The sequence below is a fragment of the Propithecus coquereli genome, unplaced genomic scaffold (assembly GCF_000956105.1).
Source record: "Propithecus coquereli isolate 6110/MARCELLA unplaced genomic scaffold, Pcoq_1.0 Scaffold9, whole genome shotgun sequence".
Lineage (NCBI taxonomy): Eukaryota > Metazoa > Chordata > Mammalia > Primates > Indriidae > Propithecus > Propithecus coquereli.
In genome coordinates this window covers 19,115,485-19,139,127 of record NW_012155284.1, presented here as the reverse complement: position 1 = coordinate 19,139,127, position 23,643 = coordinate 19,115,485, and the positions used below count along the sequence as shown (strand labels likewise).

Sequence of the window (23,643 nt, the reverse complement as noted above, 5' to 3'; positions counted from 1 at the left end):
AGTTATGGCCACAGTGCATGATAAGTGCCTAGTTAAGATGGAAAAGGCATAAAATTAATGAGTGGAAGACATGAACAGAAATGTGTCCTGATTGACGGCAATCGGATTTGGTACTATGTGCGGTTTCAGACATCCACTGGGGATTGTGGAACATATCCCCCTCATCCATGGGTGGACTACTATAGTCTATTTTGCATTGCCTGTTTCACTAGACTATGAGCCCTCTTACAGCACACACTGTGTCACATATTAACGTGTCTATAGAGCCTAGCACAATGCATGGCACACAGGAGACACTCAATGAATCTTCATTAAGTGAATGAAGTTATGAATTCCAAATCCGACCTCTCCTCAAAGTTCGAGGGCTGTTGTCTCCATCTGTCTGTTAAACATTGCCTTTTAATACAACCCATCTTTATCATCAAATATATCTTAATCCAAACTCATCACCATTCCTGACAAATCTGCAAGCCCTTCTAGAGTCCTCATTTCTGTCACTGGTGTCACTCTTATTCTTGAATTATCTCTGATAAAGCCTAAACTTGTAACTATTCTCTCCAAACTGACATATAATACAACCTCTTTAGGAAAAAAACTTTTTTCTTTTAATTATACTGCCTAAAAAGGGTTACATCCTATCCTTGCCAACAAAAATACATTTTGGACATCTAGTCTTAAAAGACTTGATTAACTTAAAACACTGGTGTTGGTATAATTCTTTAAAATTGCCTTATAAAAGTTTTTCTCTGTTTTATTAGTTAGCATTATCTCGATCTTGGTAGTCTTCTACTGGGGATATTTTAAGGAAAAAGTATGCAAAAAAAGAAGTAGTCAACTCCACAATGAGCCAAGGTTTTCCAAAACTAGAAGAATCCACCTTTTTTCATATATTGTGTTGGGATCTATTCACTATATACCATGACCTAAACCTTCTTATTCTGTAAGGAAGTTTTAACAGAAACCTGCTCAGTTGGAACATATGAAAATAGCTACCACATACAGTCGGCCCTCCATGTCCATGGGTTCCTCATCTGTGTATTCAACCAAGTGTGGATCGAAAATATTCAGGAAAAAAATGGATGGTTGTGTTTGTACAGAACATGTATAGACATTTTTTTCTCATTATTCCCTAAACAATACAGTATAACAACTATTTACATATCATTTACATTGAATTAGATGTTGTAAGTACTCTAAAGTATATGGGAGGATGTGTATAGGTTATGTGCAAATACTACATAATTTTACATCAGGGACTTGAGCATACACGGAGCTTGGTATCTACAAGGCAGGGTTGTGCGGTGGTGGGGTGGGGGTCCTGGAACTAATCCCTCATGGATACCGAGGGATGACTGTATTCAGTTAAAATGCCAATAGGCAAGAGTGAAAAAATGCAAGAGCCAATCTTTCTTTGTTTCTGGTCTCTTGGGTATTGGCAGGTATGATATTATTTTAAAGTACTTTCAGATCAATGTTCACAAGAAAACAACAGAAAAAAATGGACCAAGACTGGGGGTAAAACAGATGATTTACCTCTGCCACCAATGCCTCGTCCATGCTTCAGTCACGGCACTTACCATCACTACTGGCCTCACTGGGATGTTCTCTTGTGAAGTGCCTGGTAGGGGGTCATTCCATTCTGGAAATTTAATAACATCCTTTTGGTATGGGGGCTTCTTTGGATATGGTTTCAGGGGTGAGGAAGGAGGAAATCTAAAAACCAAGGAGAAATTCTCTATTATTGCAGTCTGTGAGAGACACGGATATTTCAACAATAGTCTCCACTTCTTGTGTCTTTAAGAATTAATACAATAATTCCAAACTTCAGATAATAAATAGGCTCAAACTTATTCAAATTATTACACATGGCTAATTGTACCCAACAATAACATGATCTTCTTTTTAATAATCACTCATTATGCCCATCAAATAACATTTATGGAGAAAAATAAGAATTGAATATGTGAAACATTTTTAAAATAATAAATAAAACTTGTTCTCTTATTTGATTTTCACGATTAAAGATGTTCTTAATGGGCTACTAGGCTAAGCCATCTTTACTGCCTCATAACTCCAGCTAAAATTTATAGATGGTAAGTTGCATATAGAAATTATTGCTAAAGAAATCCTCAATAATACTTGCTAAGAAAGAGTACATGAACACAAAAATCATTTGGCCTAATATTCACTTTTATAAATATTTCTAATAAAGATTACTCCTCCTTCCCTTGAATATTCAACACATCACACTGAGACTGAAGCTTCAATCATCTTGGAAGGAGCTAGAAAGCTGCCTGGTGTCCTCATTCTGCCTTTCTACACTCGTTCCTGTTCTCAGCTTTCCTTTGAATCCACAGCATCACTCCTTGGACTAACACATGGAAGTCTACGAAAATTCTAATGCTCTTTAAACTGGTCTACACCGTACCTGATAAAGAACAGAAAGGTAATTAAATACATATTTTTATCAGAGAATCTTTTTCTGTAAGCTTGTTAGAAAACGATATATCACATTGCATTGCATTGCAAAAGCAATGTAAGAACTCTAGTTCTTAATGTTGACATAGAAGTCAGCAGGATATTGACTTTTATTTTGACTTTTTATTTATTTAAGCCAAAATAAAGGCTTAAAATCTCACCCATAATATCCATAGGAAAAAATCCAAATAACTAAAGATCTTATTCTTCAGGCAAATGTAGAAACAAAGAATTTTTCAAATGTCTATAGTTTTCAAAGAAAGTTTGTATCCAGGTAAATCAGAAGAATCACAAATATAAGACTATTGAAGGAAACCAGAATATATCACCTCGAAATATGCCTCCTTGACATAAATAATTTTTTGAGCTACAGGCCATTATGAAGCAGATGCAGAAAAGCTATCTACCTTCCCTCTGTTTACCTAAAAGCAGGACAGAATTATAAAGACAAAAGGTCTTTCTATCCTCCCTTGCTTTGCCACAGAAGGACAGCAGGTACGTTCTCCTTTACCACCTTTATCAGTTTAGAGAGAGCGCCAGAGGAATCTGAGCAGACTTTATTCATTAGTTTCCCTATAAATTTACCTTCCCATGTTTTCCTACCTTTGGAAGCCTAAACTGCTTTCATTTGTCCTGGCGCTTCTCTAAAACTTACTGGTCTTTGTTGAAGATCTCATATAAGCTGGGATTCTAAGCCATTGTCCTGTTGCTTTTGTCCCACATGATGTATATTGCACGCACTGACAAACTTGCTTGTTTTTCTCTTGCTGATTTGTTGCAAGAGTATGTCCCAACTATAAACTTCTGAGAGTTGAGGAAAATTACAATTTCTCCCATTCGGTACTATGGAAAAACATTTCAAAACAGTGAAATGACTAATGTAGAAAAATTAAGTTTCATCTTCTCCGAAAAGAATATCTAATAACTGCAACTTTATTTTAAAAGTCAGTTTTGAGTCAGTAAGAAAAAAATAAGGTCTGGAAATCACTACAGCAAGTTAAAGATAAATAAACTGAACAATAGTTTAAATTTTGGTAATCAAGTTACCAAGGCAGGTGTTCCCAAAAGATTCTAGAATACAAACTAAATGAATTTCTAAAGTGAGTCAAAGGTAACCTTCTTTGTAAATAAAGGCTGGCTTACAAAAGTCCAATCCAATTTCAACAATTATAACAAAAGTCCTATTTCTAGCCAAAGTACAGCATTTATGCACACATGAATGCAAACACACACTCACATACACATATAATATTGCATATAATTCCAGGAGTTCACAGATCACCCACCTCTCTGTTCATTAAAAATTAAACACAACCCCAACCCCCATCTCACCACTAAAAGCCACTGCTTACTCCCCCCACTTCATTCCCTCTAACTATAGTATGAAAATTTTTGGACCCAAGTTCCAGGGTTAGCTCTCTCACAAACTATCGGTATATCCCTTGGAAACTAAAGGTCTCTCTGAATCACAATCAAATTTATTCATTTGTCAAATGAAAGAATTAAATTGGATGATCCATAAATTTCCTCCTAGGTTCAAAAATGTGTTTCCTGTATTCCCACATTCAGAAACAAGTAATATCTTTCAAAGACCAAAGCAGAATTCGTTACTTGCAAAACTGCAACTGAACAGTTGTCAGGGAGTCACTTTTTTTTCCCTCCACACTGAGATGAGATCTTTGCCATGAGTAACATCTGCAGGTATGCTATTTTCACAGCAGTCGGACGACGTTGCCTGAGATAAAATGCTGAAGGGCTCCCTCAAGTGGACTACTTTTATTTTGTACATTGAAAGTTATCAATTTAATCCTAACATTTTAATCATGAAATCTTTCACCTGTTAAAGATGATCAAGTTCAAATGTCACATTTTCCGCTTAGGGAAATTAAGGCTCAAAAGAGGAAAAGCAACTTATCAAAAGTCTCACAACTAACTGGACAAGAGGGCAAACCATCTTGAATAAAAATTTGTAAGCCCTTTAAAAAGAAAATTACAAAATTTTACTGAAAGACATTAAAGAACTAAATTGATAGATATATCATGCTGTTGAATAACAATTTATATCATAAAATGTCAATTTTCCCCATGAAATATAGTTACAGTGAAATTTTAATAAGAGTAAAATAACTGTTCATGAAACATTATAAACTGATTATAAAATTTATATGGAAATGCAAAAGGCGAAAAATAATCAAGACATTCTTAAAGAAGAAAAATAAAGCAATGTGACTTGCCCTGCTGGATATCAAGGCTAATGAAGGTAATATGGTAGAGTGATACTGATGGTTTCTCAACATCAGCATTATTGACATTTTGGCCCGGGTAGTTGTTTGTTGTAGGGGGCTGTCCTGTTCACTGGAGGATGTTGAGCAACAACCCTGGCCTCTATCCATGGGATGTTAGTAACACCCTCACACATATATTTGTTGTGACAACCAAAAATTTTTCTAGACATTGCCAAACGTCCCTCCGAAATAGTGCCCAGTTAAGAATCATGGGCCTAGACAAAAAGAATCTGAAACACACACCCATATTTAGAAACATGATTTATGACAGAGGAGACATTAACAGATCAATAGGAAAGCATGGACTGTTTGATAAATAGTGCTGGGCCAACTGGTTATCCATTTGGGAAAAAATGAAATTGCATCCCTGTGACAGGATGCCACATTTTCAAAGGTGTTCACATTTCCAAAGGTTTTTACCTCCCACCCACATGCTCTTCTGCAATATGACCTTGCCACTACCCTATCAAGAGGCAGAGTATATTTCTCTACCTTCTTGAGTCTGGGTGAGCCCCGTCTAATTGCTTTGATAAAAAGAATATGGCAGAAGCACTAGCGCTTAACTGGCTGGCACTCTTTTCCTGCCTCTTGGAACTCTTGATTTTGTATCATTCATTATTATGAAGCTCCCTCTTGAAAACCAGCCATCATATAAGTGTGACTGCCCTGAGACCACCATGTTGTGGAGATGCGTAAGCAATAGGAAGAGGCCCTAGAAGATGACACACCACATGTAAGAAACTGATGTCAAGGAGTACCAAAGCTGAGAATACTTGTGAATGAAGAAGTCATCTGCTCCAGCCTCAGCAGCCCCAGCCGATGCCCACCTAACCCCTTTCTGAATTCCTGACCCACACAATTATGTAAAATTGCATGCAATCACTGTGTTAGGCCACTAAATTTAGCATAGTTTTATTACAAAACAACAGATAAATAGAACAGAAACTTGTGGCATTTGCATCAGGACCAGGCACTGAAGGGCCTTAGGAGAACTTAGCAGAGGCTGGAAGGACAGTAAGGAAGTTGTTATTAGAAGCCGGAGAAAAAAATCCATGTTACATAGTAGCATAAGTTTCAGAAAAACTATCACCGGTAGTAATATGGAAAATAGAAAAGGTAGATCTGGCTAAGATATTTTCCAGGATGAATGATGAAAGTGCCAACTGGTTTCTTTTACTTGCAATGAAAAAGCATGGATAGAGAGAGATAAAAAACTGTTCAGTCTTTTAGTAGATTTAGAAGAAATAAAAAGGACCCACGATTTAATGATTCAAAACCAAAACTATTTCTTATCCTTAGTCCCTCCCAGCAAAAAGTTCTCAAAGTAAAAATGGCCTATGGCAAAGATCAAATTCAAGGTGTTTCTAGTAAAACATGGTTTCATAGTAGCCACAAGTACGTGGCTTTAAGATTTTCGCTATGACCTCAGAAGGATTTAAGGCAGTACTTCATAGATAATCTCAGTTAAACTAACAGGGTTTTGTAAAAGGAAAAAACAAATTACCTTTTCCTCACTCTACCCTTGCACTCAACACAGAACACTTCTGTGACCAGGAGGAAACAGTGTCAGATCCCACAGGTTAAGGGCTCAATCTCATAAGACTGCTGGCTACTTCAGAGGCCAATCGTTCAGACTCATGTGATCTGTACTTCCGACTGACTGGCTATAAATTGGAGTTCCCACAACCTCCCCCTTGGGTTCCATAATTTGCTAGAGCAGCTCACAGAACTCAGGGAAACACTTTATTCATGTTTACTGGTTTATTATGAAGGATATTACTAAGGATACAGATGAACAGCCAGATGAAGAGATGGATAGGGTGAGGAGGGGAGGGTGCAGGACACAGAGCTTCCATGTTCTCTTCGGGTACATCGTCCTGGCAGCACCTCCACCTGTTCAGTAACCTAGAAGCTCAAAATTTGCTGTTCAAGAGTTTTTGTAGAATTTGATCTCCAGCCCCATCCCCTTCCCAGAGGTCAATAGGTGGGGCTAAAACTTCCAATTCTCTAATCTTCTAGTCACTTGGTCTTTCTGGTGATTGGCCCCATCTTGAGGCTATCTAGGGGAACCACCCTAAGTAACCTCATCAGTATAAACTCAGGAGTTATCAAGAGGCTCATTATGAATAACAAAATATATTCCTATCACTTAGAAAATTCTGGGGGTTTTAGGTGTACTATGACAGGAACTGGGGACAAAGACCGAATATATTTCATATTACACCACAGGTTCCTAAGACTCTTAAGAGTGTTGTTCCACAGCAGACTAATGAGCAGAAGAACCTGTCTCAAAGAGATTTGTGAGTGTGACTTTGACTAATGGAGCAACCCACAATAAGATTCATAGGAAAGCTCAACATTCTTAAAACAATAGTACTAGCAGAATCACCATCCACTTGGGCAGTTCAAATGAAAATTGAAAATCATACCCACTTGGATATCCCAAATTAAAAAGAACAGCCAAGACTCTCAGGTTTCTATAAGCAGGATATATCTAAGAAAGCTATTCCACTGCAAACATGGGCCATTTCTTCATGGAAAAGGAAGAATGACTCAGAATGTAGGGCCAAAAGTTCAGGAGGTAGAGGCAAGAACCACACAGAATCACCCCCAGAAAGCAGAACTGTGCCCTAATCAAGGAATGGCAGATATACATCCAATTGCATTTCAGAAGTGCTATGGCCCAGTGATTGCTATACTTTATGTCATAATGGGGTGAAACTTAGAAGTCTTTTTTTTTTTTTTTTTTTTTGAGACAGAGTCTCACTGTGTTGCCCGGGCTAGAGTGCCGTGGCATCATCCTAGCTCACAGCAACCTCAAACTCCTGGGCTAAAGCGATCCTCCTGCCTCAGCCTCCCGAGTAGCTGGGACTACAGGCATGTGCCACCATGCCCAGCTAATTTTTTCTATATATTTTTAGTTGTCCAATTAATTTCTTTCTAATTTTTAGTAGAGATGGGGTCTCGCTCTTGCTCAGGCTGGTTTCGAACTCCTGAGCTCAAACAATCCGCCCGCCTCAGCCTCCCAGAGAGCTAGGATTATAGGCCTGAGCCACCGTGCCCGGCCTAATGAAACTTAGAAGTCTTGATGGAAGGAGTGAATGTAGTTTACAAATAAAAGGAATGTTATTGTGGTCAGTAGCAAACTATGACCAATTGTATTTTCCAAGGATGGCCACAATACTATCTCCCATCCTATCTGCTCTTCTAAGATGTGACTTTGATACTTCCCAATCAAAATGAGGAGATTGTTTCTCTACATCCTTGAATATGAGTGGGCCCTATGATTGCTTTGACAGACAGAACACAACATAAGTGATGCTATGCCAATTTCAGGTATAGACCTTAGCTGTCTGGTACTTTTTCTCTTCTGATCTAGCAGGGATACTTGTTCTTGGGACATAACTTCTTAGAAGCCAGCCACCATGTAAGTATGGTGACTACCCTAAGACCATTATGCTGCAAGAGGCATGTCCTTGTCAATTTAAAATCGTGAATGGACAGCTTTAATATCTTATAAAGGGTTGCAGTGTGCAGGCTGACCACCCTGCAGGATGGGAAGTTTAGCCCAGCAGAAACTAAAAGCAGGCACTTTAAACTGTTAAAATAGAGATCATAAGACTGACAGAATGAACTCTGTGGTAATAAGATGCCAAATTATAAACAAGACCTAAAGCCATGTCAGGCAAGGGGTAAGTCACATACTCCTACACTTAAAGAATAAACTATGTTCTAACTGCCACAAGGATGTTTTTCTTTTTCTCTAGCAGCTAAATAAGCACTGGCCTCTAGATAAGTAAAAGTGATATAATTGAAGCTCATTAATCACCAGAGGCTGACTGACTAACCCCCCAAGCCCTGTTCCATAAGCTATAACTACAGCTTTGACTGAACAAGAGACTGATTTCACTAAGTTTCTCCTGATAAGAGACCAGTGCTGGCTGGTTTACAGAGGCTCCACACTGAGTGCCTTCATGTCCCTGCTTCACCTTTTGATGTACAGGGCCTAACTGTAATACATTTAAATATTCAGTTTCCACCCAAAATTGAACATGGAATGCATATAACATGCATGTTTGTTTAATATGCATGTTTGTGTTCTCCTTTTGGGAATATTCATAGCTCCTTCTATAACCTATTGAACATGTACACTTAGCCAACCCATTCAGCATAAATTCCTTTCTCACTCTTCCTCCTTTGAAGTGCCTGCTTCCAGTCTCTGATGGAAGCTCCACTTCCTAACCTGTCAGGAAAGCCTGGCCAGCTTGCAGGCCACAACCCTTTGTAACAAATAAATCTCTTCTCCAAATTTATGAATCTCAGGATTCTTTGTTGACAGAAGGAGGAAGAGTGAGACAGGAATTTATGCTGAACGGGATGGCTAAGCATACATATTCAACAGGTTATAGGAAGAGCTATAAATATTCACTTGGGGGATACAAGCATGGGCAATAGGAAATATGCATGTTACATATGCCCCATGTTCACTTTGGGGTACACACTGAACACTGAAATGCATTAAAATTAGGCTGTATATATCAGAAGGTGAAATGGGGACACAGAAGCATCCTGTGCACAGCCTCTGTAAACAGTCCTGATTCAGTCCATGGTCGGTGGTCTCTTATCAGGAAGAAATGTTTGTCAGTTGTTGTATCAAACCACAAGAAAGGAGGGGAGTCCAGCTGCAGTTGTCAGGCAGTTGGTTGAAATCAGCAGTGGAGCAAGTCTTTCTAAAGGGCTGGTTTCTGTTTAACCCTTAGGAAAGAGAGTATAACAGCAGTTAGCAAGGGAGGGGGTATAATGAGGTGTATCCAATCTCCCATCCCATCATGGCCAGGAACTCAGTTGTTCCCCTTGGGGTCCCCTTGGCCAACAGGTAGTCTGTTCAGTTGGTTGAGGGGCTTAGGATTTTATTTTTATTTCTCAACCCACATGGAGATGCCTTAGAAGATAAAACCTCAGGTAGAAAAAGAGGGAGGCCAAAAAGCTTAAAGACACCACTTTTGTGAGTAGGGAAAGAAACCATCTTAGAAGTGAATTTTCTAGCCCAACTGATGCCTTGTGGGAAAGGGCAAACTGCTAGCTGAGCTCTTCCTAAATTCTTGTCACAAAAACATGAGCAAAATAATATGGTTACTGTAAGCTGCTAAAGTTTGAGTAGATTGTTTCTCAGCAGTAGAAAACCAGAATAATCCCTAATTTGCACCATAAATAAAAATCATGGGAAAAAAATTAAATTTAGGACACAATATAAGAAAATATCTCTCTGACACTGGGTAATGAATAGACTCCTTTCAAGCAAGATATTAAAACCATACATAAAGAAAAAGATTGATACATTCAATTACATTAAAGTTAAAACTTTTCTGTTCATCAAGACACCACAAATAAAGTGAAAAAATGGAAGCTCTTTACAATCTATATAGTTGATAAAGAATTAATATCCACAATGTATTTTTTAAACTATTAAGAATCTATACGGTAGGCCGGGCGCGGTGGCTCATGCCTGTAATCCTAGCACTCTGGGAGACCGAGGCGGTGGATCGCTAGAGGTCAGGAGTTCGAAATCAGCCTGAGCAAGAGTGAGAACCAGTCTCTACTAAAAATAAAAAGAAATTAGCCAGACGACTAAAAATATATAGAAAAAATTAGCCGAGCATGGTGGCACATGCCTGTAGTCCCAGCTACTTGGGAGGCTGAGGCAGAAGGATCGCTTGAGCCCAGGAGTTTGAGGTTGCTGTGAGCTAGGATGAGCCACGGCACTCTAGCCCGGGCAACACAGTGAGACTCTGTCTCAAAAAAAAAAAAAAAAAAGAATCTATACAGAAAAAATTCTATAGAAAAAGCCAAAAAACATGAACCAGGCATTTCAAGATCTAGAATCAAGAATGATGAATAAACATATAAAAATATATTCAATCTCATCAGTAATCAAGAAAATTCATAATAACATCACAGACAAGCATCATTTCACACACATCAGACTGGCAAAAATTTAAGTCAGTCAATATCAAATATTTTATACTACTATAATAAAAACTAGCATATCCACTATGGAAAACAGTTTGACATTACCTAGTAAAGCTAAACATGCACATAGCCTCTAAACAAATTCCACTCCTAGGTAACTCTGAGTATCCTAAAGAAACAGTTGCATTTATACAAAAGGAGACATGTCTATGAATATTTATGGCAACATTATTTATAACAGCAAAAAATTGGAGAGTAGCTCAACTCTGCACTGACAGGAGAATAAACAGATTGTTGTATATTGATATAATAGAACACAATATAGCTGCAAGAATTCAATGAACTATAATTACACACATCAACGTAGATGAATATCAAAAATCATGAGAAACAAGTCAAAGAAAACACACACTCTGATATCTCTTATTTAAAGTCCAAAACAGAAATATTTCCAGAAACAAAAATAATATATTGTTTAAAGATATAAGCTTAAGTGATAAAATAATATAAGCAATGGAATAATTAACATAGAAGTCAAGATACTGATAGCTTCTTAGGAGATGATTGCTTTGTTATTCTTATGTAAATTGTTCAGATACAGTTTATAGCACTCTTGTATGAAAGATATTATTTCTCAAAAAAAAAAATTACTTGAGACTATTTAAAAAGGGCAGAACTCCCTCTAGTGGACTACATTGGGTTCTGCTTTATAAACTATAAATTTAATCCTAACATGATCATGGATTTCAGAATTATAAAGTCCTTTAGAAATTATCTAGAACAAACTCCACATTTGTACAGTGGAGAAATTAAAACCAGAAAAGTAATTGGCCACAGCTAATCCTCCAAAAAAAACAACCCTGGTCTCCTAATGCCACAACCATTGCCAAGTATTGGCTGGAGAAAAGCAATTTAAAAATCATCCATACCAGAACTACTATCCTTTGGTGAATTTACTTGAAAAAAATTAGAATTTATTACCTAATCAGTCAATAAAAATATTGTAGGGCATTTAAACCACAAGGAAAACATAGTTTATAAATCTTAATAAACTTGACTGATAAATGACAGATCTCACAATGATTTAAAGTCCTTTTAAAACTTTTCAGCATATATTGTGGATGTATTAGCAGGAATTTGCAGCATCAACAGCTTTGACCACCTGACTCTGCCTCAATAATGTAAAGACTTTGTACCAAAACAAACAAACAAACAACAATAATAAAAAAACAGCCAGACATTGATTATTATATGAGCTGCTCTCTCTGAGACTGATATATTCCAGAAACCTGTGCATTAGACAAACCTATAGCAATTTTCTGAGTTTCACTGTGCTCTGTAAACCCACTCAACATACTTTTCCAGCCCAGCAGTGGTATATAGTATCATATCACCTAAATGCTGACAAACTGCTAATAATCACATTTCATAATACTGCTTGAAGGTGTATCAGGAACATAAAGTGTTTAAGGAGAATAGGAGATGAAGCTGGAAAAACAGTTGGCAAACTAAGGAAAGCTTTGAACACCAACCTCAGAAATCTTTCCCATTTTACATGAATAAAGGTTCCCTTCTAAGTAAAGGAAGAAATGAGTATTTTTAAGAAGGGGAGATGTGAGCTAATCTGAAAGATACTCCTACTTTAGATTAACAATAACTATTTAAAAAATAATTTCTATTTGCAACATTAGAAAAATATATAAAATACCTAGGACACAAGAAATGCACAAGATTTACAGAGAAAACTACCACCACTTATAACAGCACCAAAAAGCACAAACTACTTAGATCTAAATCTAAGGAAACAAAATCTGTATCCTTAAAGCTACAAAACACTGCTGAGAAATTAAACACCCTAAGTAAATAGAGAGATATACCATGTTAATTATTTGGAAGACTCAATTTTGTTAAAATGTTAAATCTCCCTAAACTAGTCTACTGATCCCACATAAATACATTCAAAATCCCAGCAGGAATTTGTATAGGAATAAACAAGTTGATTCTAAAATTTATATGGAAAAGCAAAAAAACTATAATAAACTATAATAAAACAATTTTGAAAAAGAACAAAGTTGGAGGACTCAGACTACCTGATTTCAAGATTTATTATAAACATACAGTAATCAAGAACAGTGTTGTATTGGAGATAAGCTAGACATACAGAACAATGTAATAGTAAATGAATTAAGGCAGAGGACTGAACATGGTGCTGTAGCCCCCTGGGAAGAACACATGTACTAGGAACCAAAGTGTGGAAGCAGGAGTGGCCCTCCCAGTGACTCACTGGAGGACCTTGGAGGACCTTGTGCTTCCCATCCCCACAACTCTAGGCTCTGCAGTTAGCAGTCTTGTGCCCAAAAGGGGACATGAAAAGGGCACTTTGAACTACTTATGGCCAGGGAGCACAAGTGATAAGAGAAGAGGAATCACTATCATGGCAAAGGTAATGGACCCTGACCAGCATGACGGAGGCCTGTGTTTATATAATGGGGGCAGGGAGGAATACCCATAGCATCCAGAGATCCACAGGGCACCTCTTGGTACTTCCCTGTCCCATTGTAACTGTGAATGGACTTGTGCAGAAACATTAGCCTCAGAAGTGCATGAGTATCAAGGGTCCAGATTCTCAGGAATGAGCTTTTGCATCATACTACCAGGTAAGGCACCCAAGCCCTGCCACAGTGATAACTGAGGGTGAGAGGATTCACAAAGAGATGTGGAGGAGGGAGAGGATGAGCACCAGTTGCAGCCATGAGACAGGGGCTGTAGTATTCCTCATAATTTTCATCTTCTAGGTTTTCCCTTACAAAGAAAGCCCCAACAACATGTGTGGGGAAGTAGATCTGTGCAGGACAAGAAATGGACACATCAAGGAGCACAGAAGAGTAAGGAGCCAAGCCAATCCTTCCAGAAGACACAGCACTCCTCTAGCAGCAACCTTTGCTTGGGGACTCCCCATCAGCCTGGCCAAGACTTTTTCAGAACTGCATACTGTGGTCTTAACTTGCCCTACCCAATTCTTCTTTCCCTCTCTGCTTTCACTAAGGTCAGACCTGAATCACTCCATCACCTGTTCCCTTGACCATTTATCCTTTCTAGGGGACCCACTCCCACCCCTGGCACTAAATCTCTTGCACATCTAGTCCCATCTTGACATCTCCTTCTCTTCTCAGAGGACCTGAATTAACAGAATCTTCTATTAAACTTGTGCTCATCTTTGTATGATGATTTCGGATCAATGCGAACAATATAAGCACCTGCTACATATCAGACACCACTAGGTAACGGAGGTAAAAAAATTAATAGTCTTTGCCCTCAAGAAACTGAGAGTCTAACAACTGTGGCCTGCAGGTCAAATCCCACCACTTGCTTTAATAAATAAAGTTTTACTGGAACACAGCCATACCCATTCATTTACATACTCTGTGGCTGCTTTCACCCAACAACCATGGAATTAGGTGATTCTGACAGATTGGTATTACCCACAAATATTCACTATCTGGCCCTTTACTGAACAAGTTTGCTGACCCCAGTCTGATAGAAATAGAGATATAAGAATATTTAGCCAGATATGGTGGTGGACGCCTGCAATCCCAGCCACACAAAAGGCTGAGGCAGGAAGATCGCTTAAGCCCAGGAGTCTGAGATTGCAGTGAGCTATAATGTCACTGCACTCTAGCCCAGGTGACAGAGCAAAACCCTGTCTCTAAAAAAATAAAAAATATTTGTTTGCTTGTTGTATAGGCTCCACCAGGACAAGAAGCTTATCTATCTTGTTTTCACTGTATCTCCAAGAACTGGCACATTCAATTTGAACACTATGTTGCAGGAGACTGAGTAAATAACTGTTTAATCTTGGTGACCAGTATACCCTAAAGACAAAAAGGTTAGCTTCTGGTTTTGTAGGTGACATCATAAAGGTTCAGAAAATATAAGCAATTTGCTTAAGATCACATGAGTACTAGTAACTGAGAGCTGGGATTGGACCCCAGGCCCGCCTCACTCTAAACCCTGTGACTGTTATAGTCCTTCCAACATTGAGCTCATGTCATAGGTAACTGCAGCGCACCTGATATGGGAAGGACCCAGTCACCTTAACTGGGGAATAGAGGTGGGGAGATTATTGCTTAACTCCTTCAAAGTAAAGAAGGAAAGCCCTCACTGGCTAACCTTTGAACTTCTTTCTCAATGAATACCAGGCATTGTGCTGGATGTTGGGGACACAGATAAAAGGCAAATTCTCCCACAACTCCCTGTGTAAATGACACCCAACTTGTTTATTAGATTCCCTCCACCTTAATCACCTTGATCAATCTCTCTTCCTTCCTTGCCTGGCAAACACCTGATGATACATCAAGACTCAAGTCAAGTGTCATACCCCTGGAGTAAACTATTCTCTGACTAGTTCAAGCAGAGTTAATTCCTCATCCTCATACAGCATTGAATTCACATCCTATTACAGCATTTGGAACAATAAATTCTAGTTTATCTGTTTGTCTTCCTAACTAAACTATAGATAGGGTCATGCATCTAAAGTGTTTAGCACCATGCCCAGCATACAATATGCACTCCACAATACCAGAGAAGGAAAAGGAAGAGGAAACAGAGGACAGGGAGAAGAAGTAGCATATGTGAGGATCTAATTAACAGAGACCAAAAACACAAAACAGAGCTAAGAAGGGGGCAGAACATTAGTATTTGTTAAGCAATTGGTAAAATGCTGACTGGACATGAATTGCATAAAACTGCTTAAGTAGACTATGCTTCCTGATGCTCACATGAAACATGTGTCCTAGTCTGTAAGCTTATTAGTTCCACAAGCTCAGAGAGAAAATGTCCCACCTTTTCAACAACTTCTATAATTCTAGTGTTACAACTTGCTTCTCATGGCATGTTCCCACCCTTCTTAGCAAGTTATAGTTTAGAATCCCATGATAAAAACTGATTAATGCCTATATGATCTTTATTATTTTATTTCTAGATCAACAGTATCTGAGAACTACTCTTGTTCAATCCATCTTCTCTGGCCAAAAGAGCTTTCTCTCCTATTTAAAATGGGAGCATTCAGTGAATTTTGCTCTTTTGGTATTTCTGGAGTCCTTTCCTCCATTCCCTATTTAAGGAAGCTTGTGGATAATAACTAGGCATCATGAATTCATAGGGAAAACACTGGGTAAAGATTAAAGAAAAAAGAGAATTTCAAAGACAAGTTGGTGAAGACCAAGTGGATAAAACAAAGAAATATAAGGGGAGGGTATATCTGACAGAAAACATGAAACACAGGATCTATGACCTCAAATAAAGGACGAGAATAGAAAGATAAATCATGGATTTGAAATTATTATAAATTAATAACAAAAAAGCTTAAAAAAGGATATTATAAAACAAAAGGCTATCAATAACCAGGAGCTACCTTTTATAACTCAGGACAGTATCTTTCAGCATTCTACTTAACACACATACATGTACCGGCATCTTTTGCAAAGATGGCAGTGATGATAACGTAACCTTTGAATCAGTGAGATTTAACAGCTTAATATATAACTTTCAACTCTGATCCATGTGTAACCTGCCTACTACTTATTCTTGGTAGACTCTGCTCTGGTACCTTGGGGCCTACAAGGATCCTGAAATCAAATCTATCCTCCATATCTCTGATTGCCACAGACCAGTCTGACTTGTTGCTTTGCTTTCGGGCAGTCACATACACATAAAAATCATGGTACTAGCTCCTAGGCTCAAACCACCCGGACGGAGTTTGCTCACTCTATAGGCATTGCTTGTTACAGCAATCCAGTTTTTAGTTGCAGTTGTAAGGAATGGAAACCAATTCCAGCTAATTTAACCAGAAAGGAATTTAAAGATATCAAATAGGTCACAAAATTAACTGAAGAGCTAAAGAACCAAGATTGGTGAGGCTATGGGGGGACTGAGATAAAGGCAGGAAAGGAGGCCGTGCAGCACACACAGAAGGAACCACAGTGAGGTTGTGCCCCAAACAGTCTAGTCCTAAAGCCTGCCAGCACCATGGCCTCTGGATACTTGTGCTGCTATGTACTTCTATCCTTGCTCCTGTAGGCCACCACTTCTGTCACAAGAAATTCTAAGCTGTCCCTTCCCCTTTGCATCCTTCACTCAAGATTCAAAGTCCTATGTGGAAACATACAAACAGCCAATGGGAGGACATGTGCCTGCACCCTCAGTGCTAGGGTAGGAAGAAGGAGTGTGTCACCTACCTAGGCTTCTGATGTTGGGCACAGGCTCTGCCTCCCACCAAGGCCCACATAAATGGGATTCCCACAAAATAGACAAGGAATTTCGAATGCTTGACAGCAAAAAAAAAAAAAAAAGTTAAATGCCCCCCTCTATTTGTTTTCAACATGAAACATCATGTTTTCATCATGAACCTGAGCATTCATTCTTGACCCTTATGGGAGGTGTGGGTACAGAGAGACTGAGATAGTCACCTAGCTCCAGAAGCTCTAAACTCCTTGATATAGTAAATAGGAACAAAGCCATTGCAAAGACTTAGACATTCATTAAACACGGCATGTGTGTTTGAAGAATTGTAAGGTATCATGGATTATATCTTGGCTTGAAAAAGACTAGCATGCTACATTCCAAGCCTCAATAAGGATATATTAGTAAACATTAACAAAGATTCTAAATGAAAATAGTCATTTCAGATTAATGTACAATACATTTAAAAAACTGTTTAAAAGTTAGTCTTCAGCCAGGCGCATTAGCTCATGCCCATAATCCTATCACTTAAGGGAGGCTGAAGCAGGAAGATTACTTGAGGCCAGGAGTCTGAGGTTGCAGTGAGCTATGATGACAGAATGAGACTCTGTCTCAAAAAAAAAAAAAGTCAGACTTCAAACAAAGCTTAAGGACTACATGCAGAGCAGTTATAAGGTGCAGCCTAGAATTTTGCTATAAACACGGGCTCTTCCTTATTTTTCAACTCTACCGCTAACATTCTCATCCACGAAACATCAGCCCCACCAATTACCTTAAGCGCCTCACTGGTTTCTCTGCCTTACAATCTATTCTGTTATTATTATTCAATTAACTCTATTCTAGAGCATAGATTCCATTGCCGCTCAAAACATGAATCTTGGCTGCCTTCTCCTGTTAAAATAAAAGTCTACTCCATAGCCAGAAATGTAAGAAACTCCACCAAATTTATCCTTCATTACTTCCTGACCTGTGATTTCTGCTCCAGCTGGGTCAGCCTCCTCATTTTCTCTCAAGAAGCTTACATGTGCGTTCTTGACTGAGAGCCTTGGTCTTGCCGTCTTTGACACCTGATCCCTTTCCCATCCCTTATCATCCGGACCTTACACCCTAGGTTGAAGTTCTCCTCCACCTCCTCCTCCATGAGGTTCCAAAACACTCCCATCCACACTGACTGGGTCACAGGCACAATGCCCACACTGGCCATGTATGTAACATAATCATGATACAGGCTGATACAGTATTATAGGGAAATGGTGGGGCACATGGCCACTGGATTGCGTTTACCCCATCTAAACACTCGAAGGTTCATGACTTTTTTTTTCTGCCACAACACAGGATACGATGCTTTTTTTTTTCTTTTTCTTTCTTTTTTTCTTTTTTTTTTTTTAAGAGACAGGATCTCACAATATTTCCCAGGCTAGAGTCAAACTCCTGGGTTCAAGCTGATTCTAGTGCCTCCACTTCCCGAGTAGGTGGGACTACATGTAATAAAAAGGCTAATCTTTTTATTTTCTGTAGAGATAGAGCCTCACTATGTTGCCCAAGCTCAAGCCACTGTGCCCCTCATGATTTTTTAAGACATTATGCTAGAAGCTAGTAACATTAAGTGCCTCCAGGAAAGGAAAGTAGGTGGCTGGGGAAGAGAAATGTGAGAAAGGCTTTTCATTGTATATACCCTTTTGAACTTTGTAAATTTTGAACCACATGAAAGTATTACCTTCACAAAATATACAAAATTTAAAAATAAAAATGAGATATTAATAGAGAAAATTTTAGTGACCACTATGCTGATCAAACAAGAGATGTGTCAACCCAAGAACTGCCAGTGTAGCAACTCTAATTTATTGTTTGTTATGGGTTCTTTTAGGTAATTAATTAAATACTGCCTTGATTTCGTTACTTATTTTTCATATACATATGTACCATCTCTCAAAAGAGATTGCAAAGTGAAGGAGAGAAAGAATCATGCTATATCTCCTTTTTTTTTAGTTCCTTCACTGACTTGGATTAGAAAACACATGATAGGTACTTAATATTTAGAAACATAAACGTTTAGAATTAAAAAGGATCTTAAAGATCTAGCCCATCCCTGTTATTTTATATTTGAGAAAACTGTTGCCCAGGAAGACTAAGGACTTTTCCAACTAATCACAGGACAAGAATTCAGGACTTGATGAAATGAATAAAAACAAAAGAAAAATAAAATCACATGCACACATTTTGTGCTTTCCCATAAAAACAAAAGATGTCCACTAGAGGGAGTGAGTAGCCCATTAATTTGAAGGTAAGGTATCTAAAAGAGGTCCCTTCAAAAGAGCTATAGGGTAGTGATGGAAGAATTTTTCTCAGGGCCACAGAAAATAACTAAAGGGCCGCCTACCTCAAATGACTTCAATTTGGGCTTCTTTTGCTTGAGGTACAAACAGAAACTTTGCAAATCACCAGCTTAAGAAAAAAATGTCATTATACAGTAAAATTGATCTTTTTTCTTTTCTTTGATATATATAGTCCTATTAATTTTAACACATGTATATATTTGTGCAAGCACCACCATAATCAAGAAACAGAACAGTTCCATTATTCCCAAAAACAGTCCTTCCAGCTCTCCCTTCATAGTCACACCTTCCCCACCCAGTAGTACTCTACCATATGGATGTAAAATTGTTATCCATTTGCCCACTGAAGAATGCTTAGGTTTGCTTCCAGTTACTGGCAATCTATAAATATTCACTTATAAGTTTTTTGTGTGATCATGAAGTTTTTATTTCTCTAGGGTAAATACCTAGGAGTAGGAATGCTGAGTCATATAGTCAATGTATTCATTAACTTTATAAGAAACTGTCCAGATTAAACCTGAGTGAGAAGAAGAGCCATCTGCAAACCTGGGAGAGAGGTTCAGAAGAAACAAACCCAGCTGGCACCCTGATCTTGGACTTCTAGCCCCCAGAATTAGGAGCAGAACATGAAGGAGCAGGATATTGGCAGAGATCAACTCCCAAGAGGCTTGGTGTCCAACAAGAAGAGTAGGTGGAACAGCTTATTTCTCTCTCCTCCAAATCTCTGGCAGTGAGTGGGCTCTCAAGCTCCTAGAGAGCTCTTCTACCCTCACAAGCCCAAAAGCTGCTGCCGCCAGTGAACTGGGAGCTTCACGAGGATGAAGCATCAGGCAGCCAGCCAAGAAGGCAGGCGCCATATTGCTTCTCCACCAACCATGCACCTTTGTCCTCCCAGGGGGGCCTTAGCCCCTCAGTTTTCATCTCTCTCATTCCCACACAAACATTTCCCAACTCCAGACCAGACTGTGGGAGCCACAGGGGGCCAGTGGTTCTCAGGAGATCTTTGTGACCCCAGAGTCTGGACATCCTGGGTGGGCTGCCTTCTGGAGAGAGGGATAGAGATGACCAGAGTGCTAGCTTTCTTCCACTGAGACTCTTTTCTTCCCCTTTCCCTGCCCGGCCCCGCCTGTGGCTGCTGAGAGACAATTGAACCAGGGCTCGCAGGAACTGTTTCTCCTCTCTGTTGGTGCATCCACCACACTGGACCTTCCACAGAGAGGGGGGCTCAAACCTTTCCAGGCTTTTTGTCCCTTTCTCTTCCTCCACCTGCAGCTGCTGAGAGAGAAAATAGAGCCACCATGCCGAGGCTTCCACAGAGAATGGGGCTCAGATCTTTCCTCTAGTGGTCCTGCAGCAGACGAAGGGGTGCTCGAACTATGAGCTTCCTGCCCACCGGCCCTCCCTGGTGCCAACTGCCCAGCAACTTCATCATGCAGGGAACACCCCAAGGTGGAGGGACATCAAACCTGCTTGGGCACCCTGTGGGCAACTAGGGACCAGCACGCTTCTCCCTGGCATGGTCAGGAACTGATCTTTGGAAACTCAAGGACAGGCCCACAGGCCAGATCCTGTATCCCCAGGTGTCAGTCACATTGCTCAAGAGCAAGGAGGGGAGATTTGTCATTGGGTGAGGCCACTATGACCTCTCCCTGGCGGCTCTGCCTAGAAGCTGGGAGCAGACCTTTGATCCCTGCTGAAACAGATACCTTGCCAGCTTTGTTGGAGTCTGAGGGCAAGCTCACACAACTCAGCCCCACCCAGACATACTCCTCCACCCGCCTCTGCTGTGACAGAGAATAAGGACTCACCTAAAGCTCCACGGCCTCACCTACCACCTGGGGCAATCAGGTGCTTCTCTAGAGGGACTAGAGCTGGTCACAGGACCCAAAAACAACACTGCAGCTTGTTTCTTCCAGCAAGCACAATCTCTTGACAGGGAGGTCAATTTGCATGCCCTTTACAGCATTTACTGATGCAATCATACATAGTGCAATTGAGTCTCACCCACAAGCACCACCCACTGTCTCAGAGATTAAACTGAGTGTCATATTATCTAATCAAAAGAAAATCTAAAAATAAGAAGCAAACGCTGCTCCAGATAAGAAGGAATCAGTGAAAGATCTCCGGATACATGAAAAATCAGAGTGAAAGGACATCCCTGAAAGAAAACAGTAACTCCATACCAATAGAAAGCAACCAAAACGAGAATACTGAAGTGAATGATAAATAATTTCGAATATGGATTATAAGGAAGCTCAACGAAATACAAGAGAAAATGGAAGCCCAATACAAACCACAAAAACGATGCAGGAAATGAATGAAAAATTCACTAAAGAAATTGAATTATTTAAAAAAATCAAGCAGAGCTTCTGGAAATGAAAAATTCATTCAAGGAAATACAAAACATGGTAGAAAGCTTTACGAGTAGGCTAGATCAAGCAGAAGAAAGAATCTCAGAGCTAGAAGTAGTAGTAGAAGTAGAAGTAGTAGTAGTAGACAACACCATTGAATTAAACAAGTCAGTCAAAGAGAAAGAAAAGAGAAATAAGAGGAACAAACAAAGCCTACAAGAAATACGGGATTATATAAAGAGGCCTAACATAAGAATCACAGACATGCCTGAGGGTGACTAACTGCAGACTTCTCAACTGAGACCTTACAAGCCAAAAGGGGCTAAGGCCCCATTCTCAGTCTTCTGAAACAGAAAAATGGCCAGCTGAGAATTTTGTATTCTGCAAAACTAAGTTTCTTATGTGAGGGAGAAATAAAGACTTTCTCAGACAAGCAAAAACTGAGGGAATTTTTCAAGACCAAACCTGCCCTGAGGTAAGTACTCAGATCTGCATTATACACTGATCAGCACAATAGGCACCCACCAGTGTAAAACTATCCAAAAGCTAAAGTTCAGAGCCCAGATACCACAATAGCTCAAGAGGTAAAACGAAGCCATAAAGGGCTATGCAACAGGATCAACAGAAATCCATCCCACTTATCAATTCTTTCAATAAAGGTGAATGGCTTGAACTTCCCACTCAAGAGACATAGGCTGGCTGAATGGATAAAAAAAAAAATACAAGCTAAGTATCTGCTATCTCCAGGAAATGCATCTAACCCACAAGGACTCATTCAGACTCAAGGTGAAGGGATAGAAAACAATATTCCATGCAAATGGAAACCAAAAGAAAGCTGGTGTGATATGAGTCATTCTAATATCAGACAACGTAGACTTCAAATCAACAAAAGTAAAGAAAGACAAAGACAGCCATTATACAATGGTGAAGGGAACAATTCAAAAAGAAGACATATCAATCCTAAATATCTATGCACCTAACACAAGTGCATCCAGATTCATAAAGCAAAGCCTATTTGATCTAAACACAATGATAAACAATAGCACTGTAATAGCCAGGGACTTCAACATCCCACTGACAGAATAAGGACAGATCCTCCAAACAGAAAAAAAGCAATGAAACAATGGACTTAAACAGGATTCTAAAACAAATGGGCCTAACAGACATTTACAGAAGATTCTACTCCAAAACTTCTTCTCATCAGCTCATGAAACATTTTCTAAGATTGATCACATCATAGGCCACAAAACATGTCTCAACAAATTTTAAAAAATAGAAATTGTACTATGTAACTTCTCAGACCACAGTGGAATAAAATCAGAAATCAATTCCAACAGAAACACTCAACTGTACACAAAGTCGTGGAAATTAAACAATCTACTGCTAAATGATTATTAGGTAAAGGAAGAAATTAAGATGGAAACCAAAAGATTCTTTGAACTCAATGACAAAGGGGAAACAAATTACCAAAATCTGTGGGATTCTACAAAAGCAGGCCTAAGAGGAAAATTCATAGTCTTAAATGCCTATGTCCAAAACACAGAAAGATCACAAATCAACAATCTAATGAATCTCTCAAGGAATTGGAAAAGGAAGAGTAAACCAATCCCAAACTCAGCATAAGAAAAGAAATAACTAAGCTCAGAACAGCACTACATGAAATTGATTCCAAAAAAATTATACAGAAGATTAATAAAACAAAAAGTTTGTTCTTTGAAATGATTAAAAAAAAAATCAATAGGCCTCTCACTAGGTTAACCAAAGAGAGAAAAGAAAGGACCCTAACAAACTCAATCAGAAATGAAAAAGGAGATATTGCGGAAGTCAAAAGAAAGCAGGGGTAGCTATACTATTCTCAGATAACATAAACTTTAAACCAGCAAAAGTAAAAAAAGACAAAGATGGCCACTATATATTGGTGAAAGGGAAGATCCAACAAGAAGAGTTTACAATCCTTAATATCTATGCACCCAACACACGAGC

At 39.0% G+C, this 23,643-nt stretch overlaps 1 protein-coding gene across 2 annotated transcripts in view; it reads right to left on the bottom strand.

Annotated features, from left to right (window-relative positions):
* The window catches only part of DEPDC1B (DEP domain containing 1B), a 102,634-nt gene that overhangs the window by 50,035 nt on the left and 28,956 nt on the right, over nucleotides 1-23,643 (bottom strand). For both annotated transcript variants that reach the window (XM_012664531.1, XM_012664532.1), the window contains exon 3: nucleotides 1,578-1,713. In XM_012664531.1, the coding sequence (XP_012519985.1) occupies nucleotides 1,578-1,713 (136 nt within the window). The remainder of the gene's footprint in view (nucleotides 1-1,577; nucleotides 1,714-23,643) is intronic.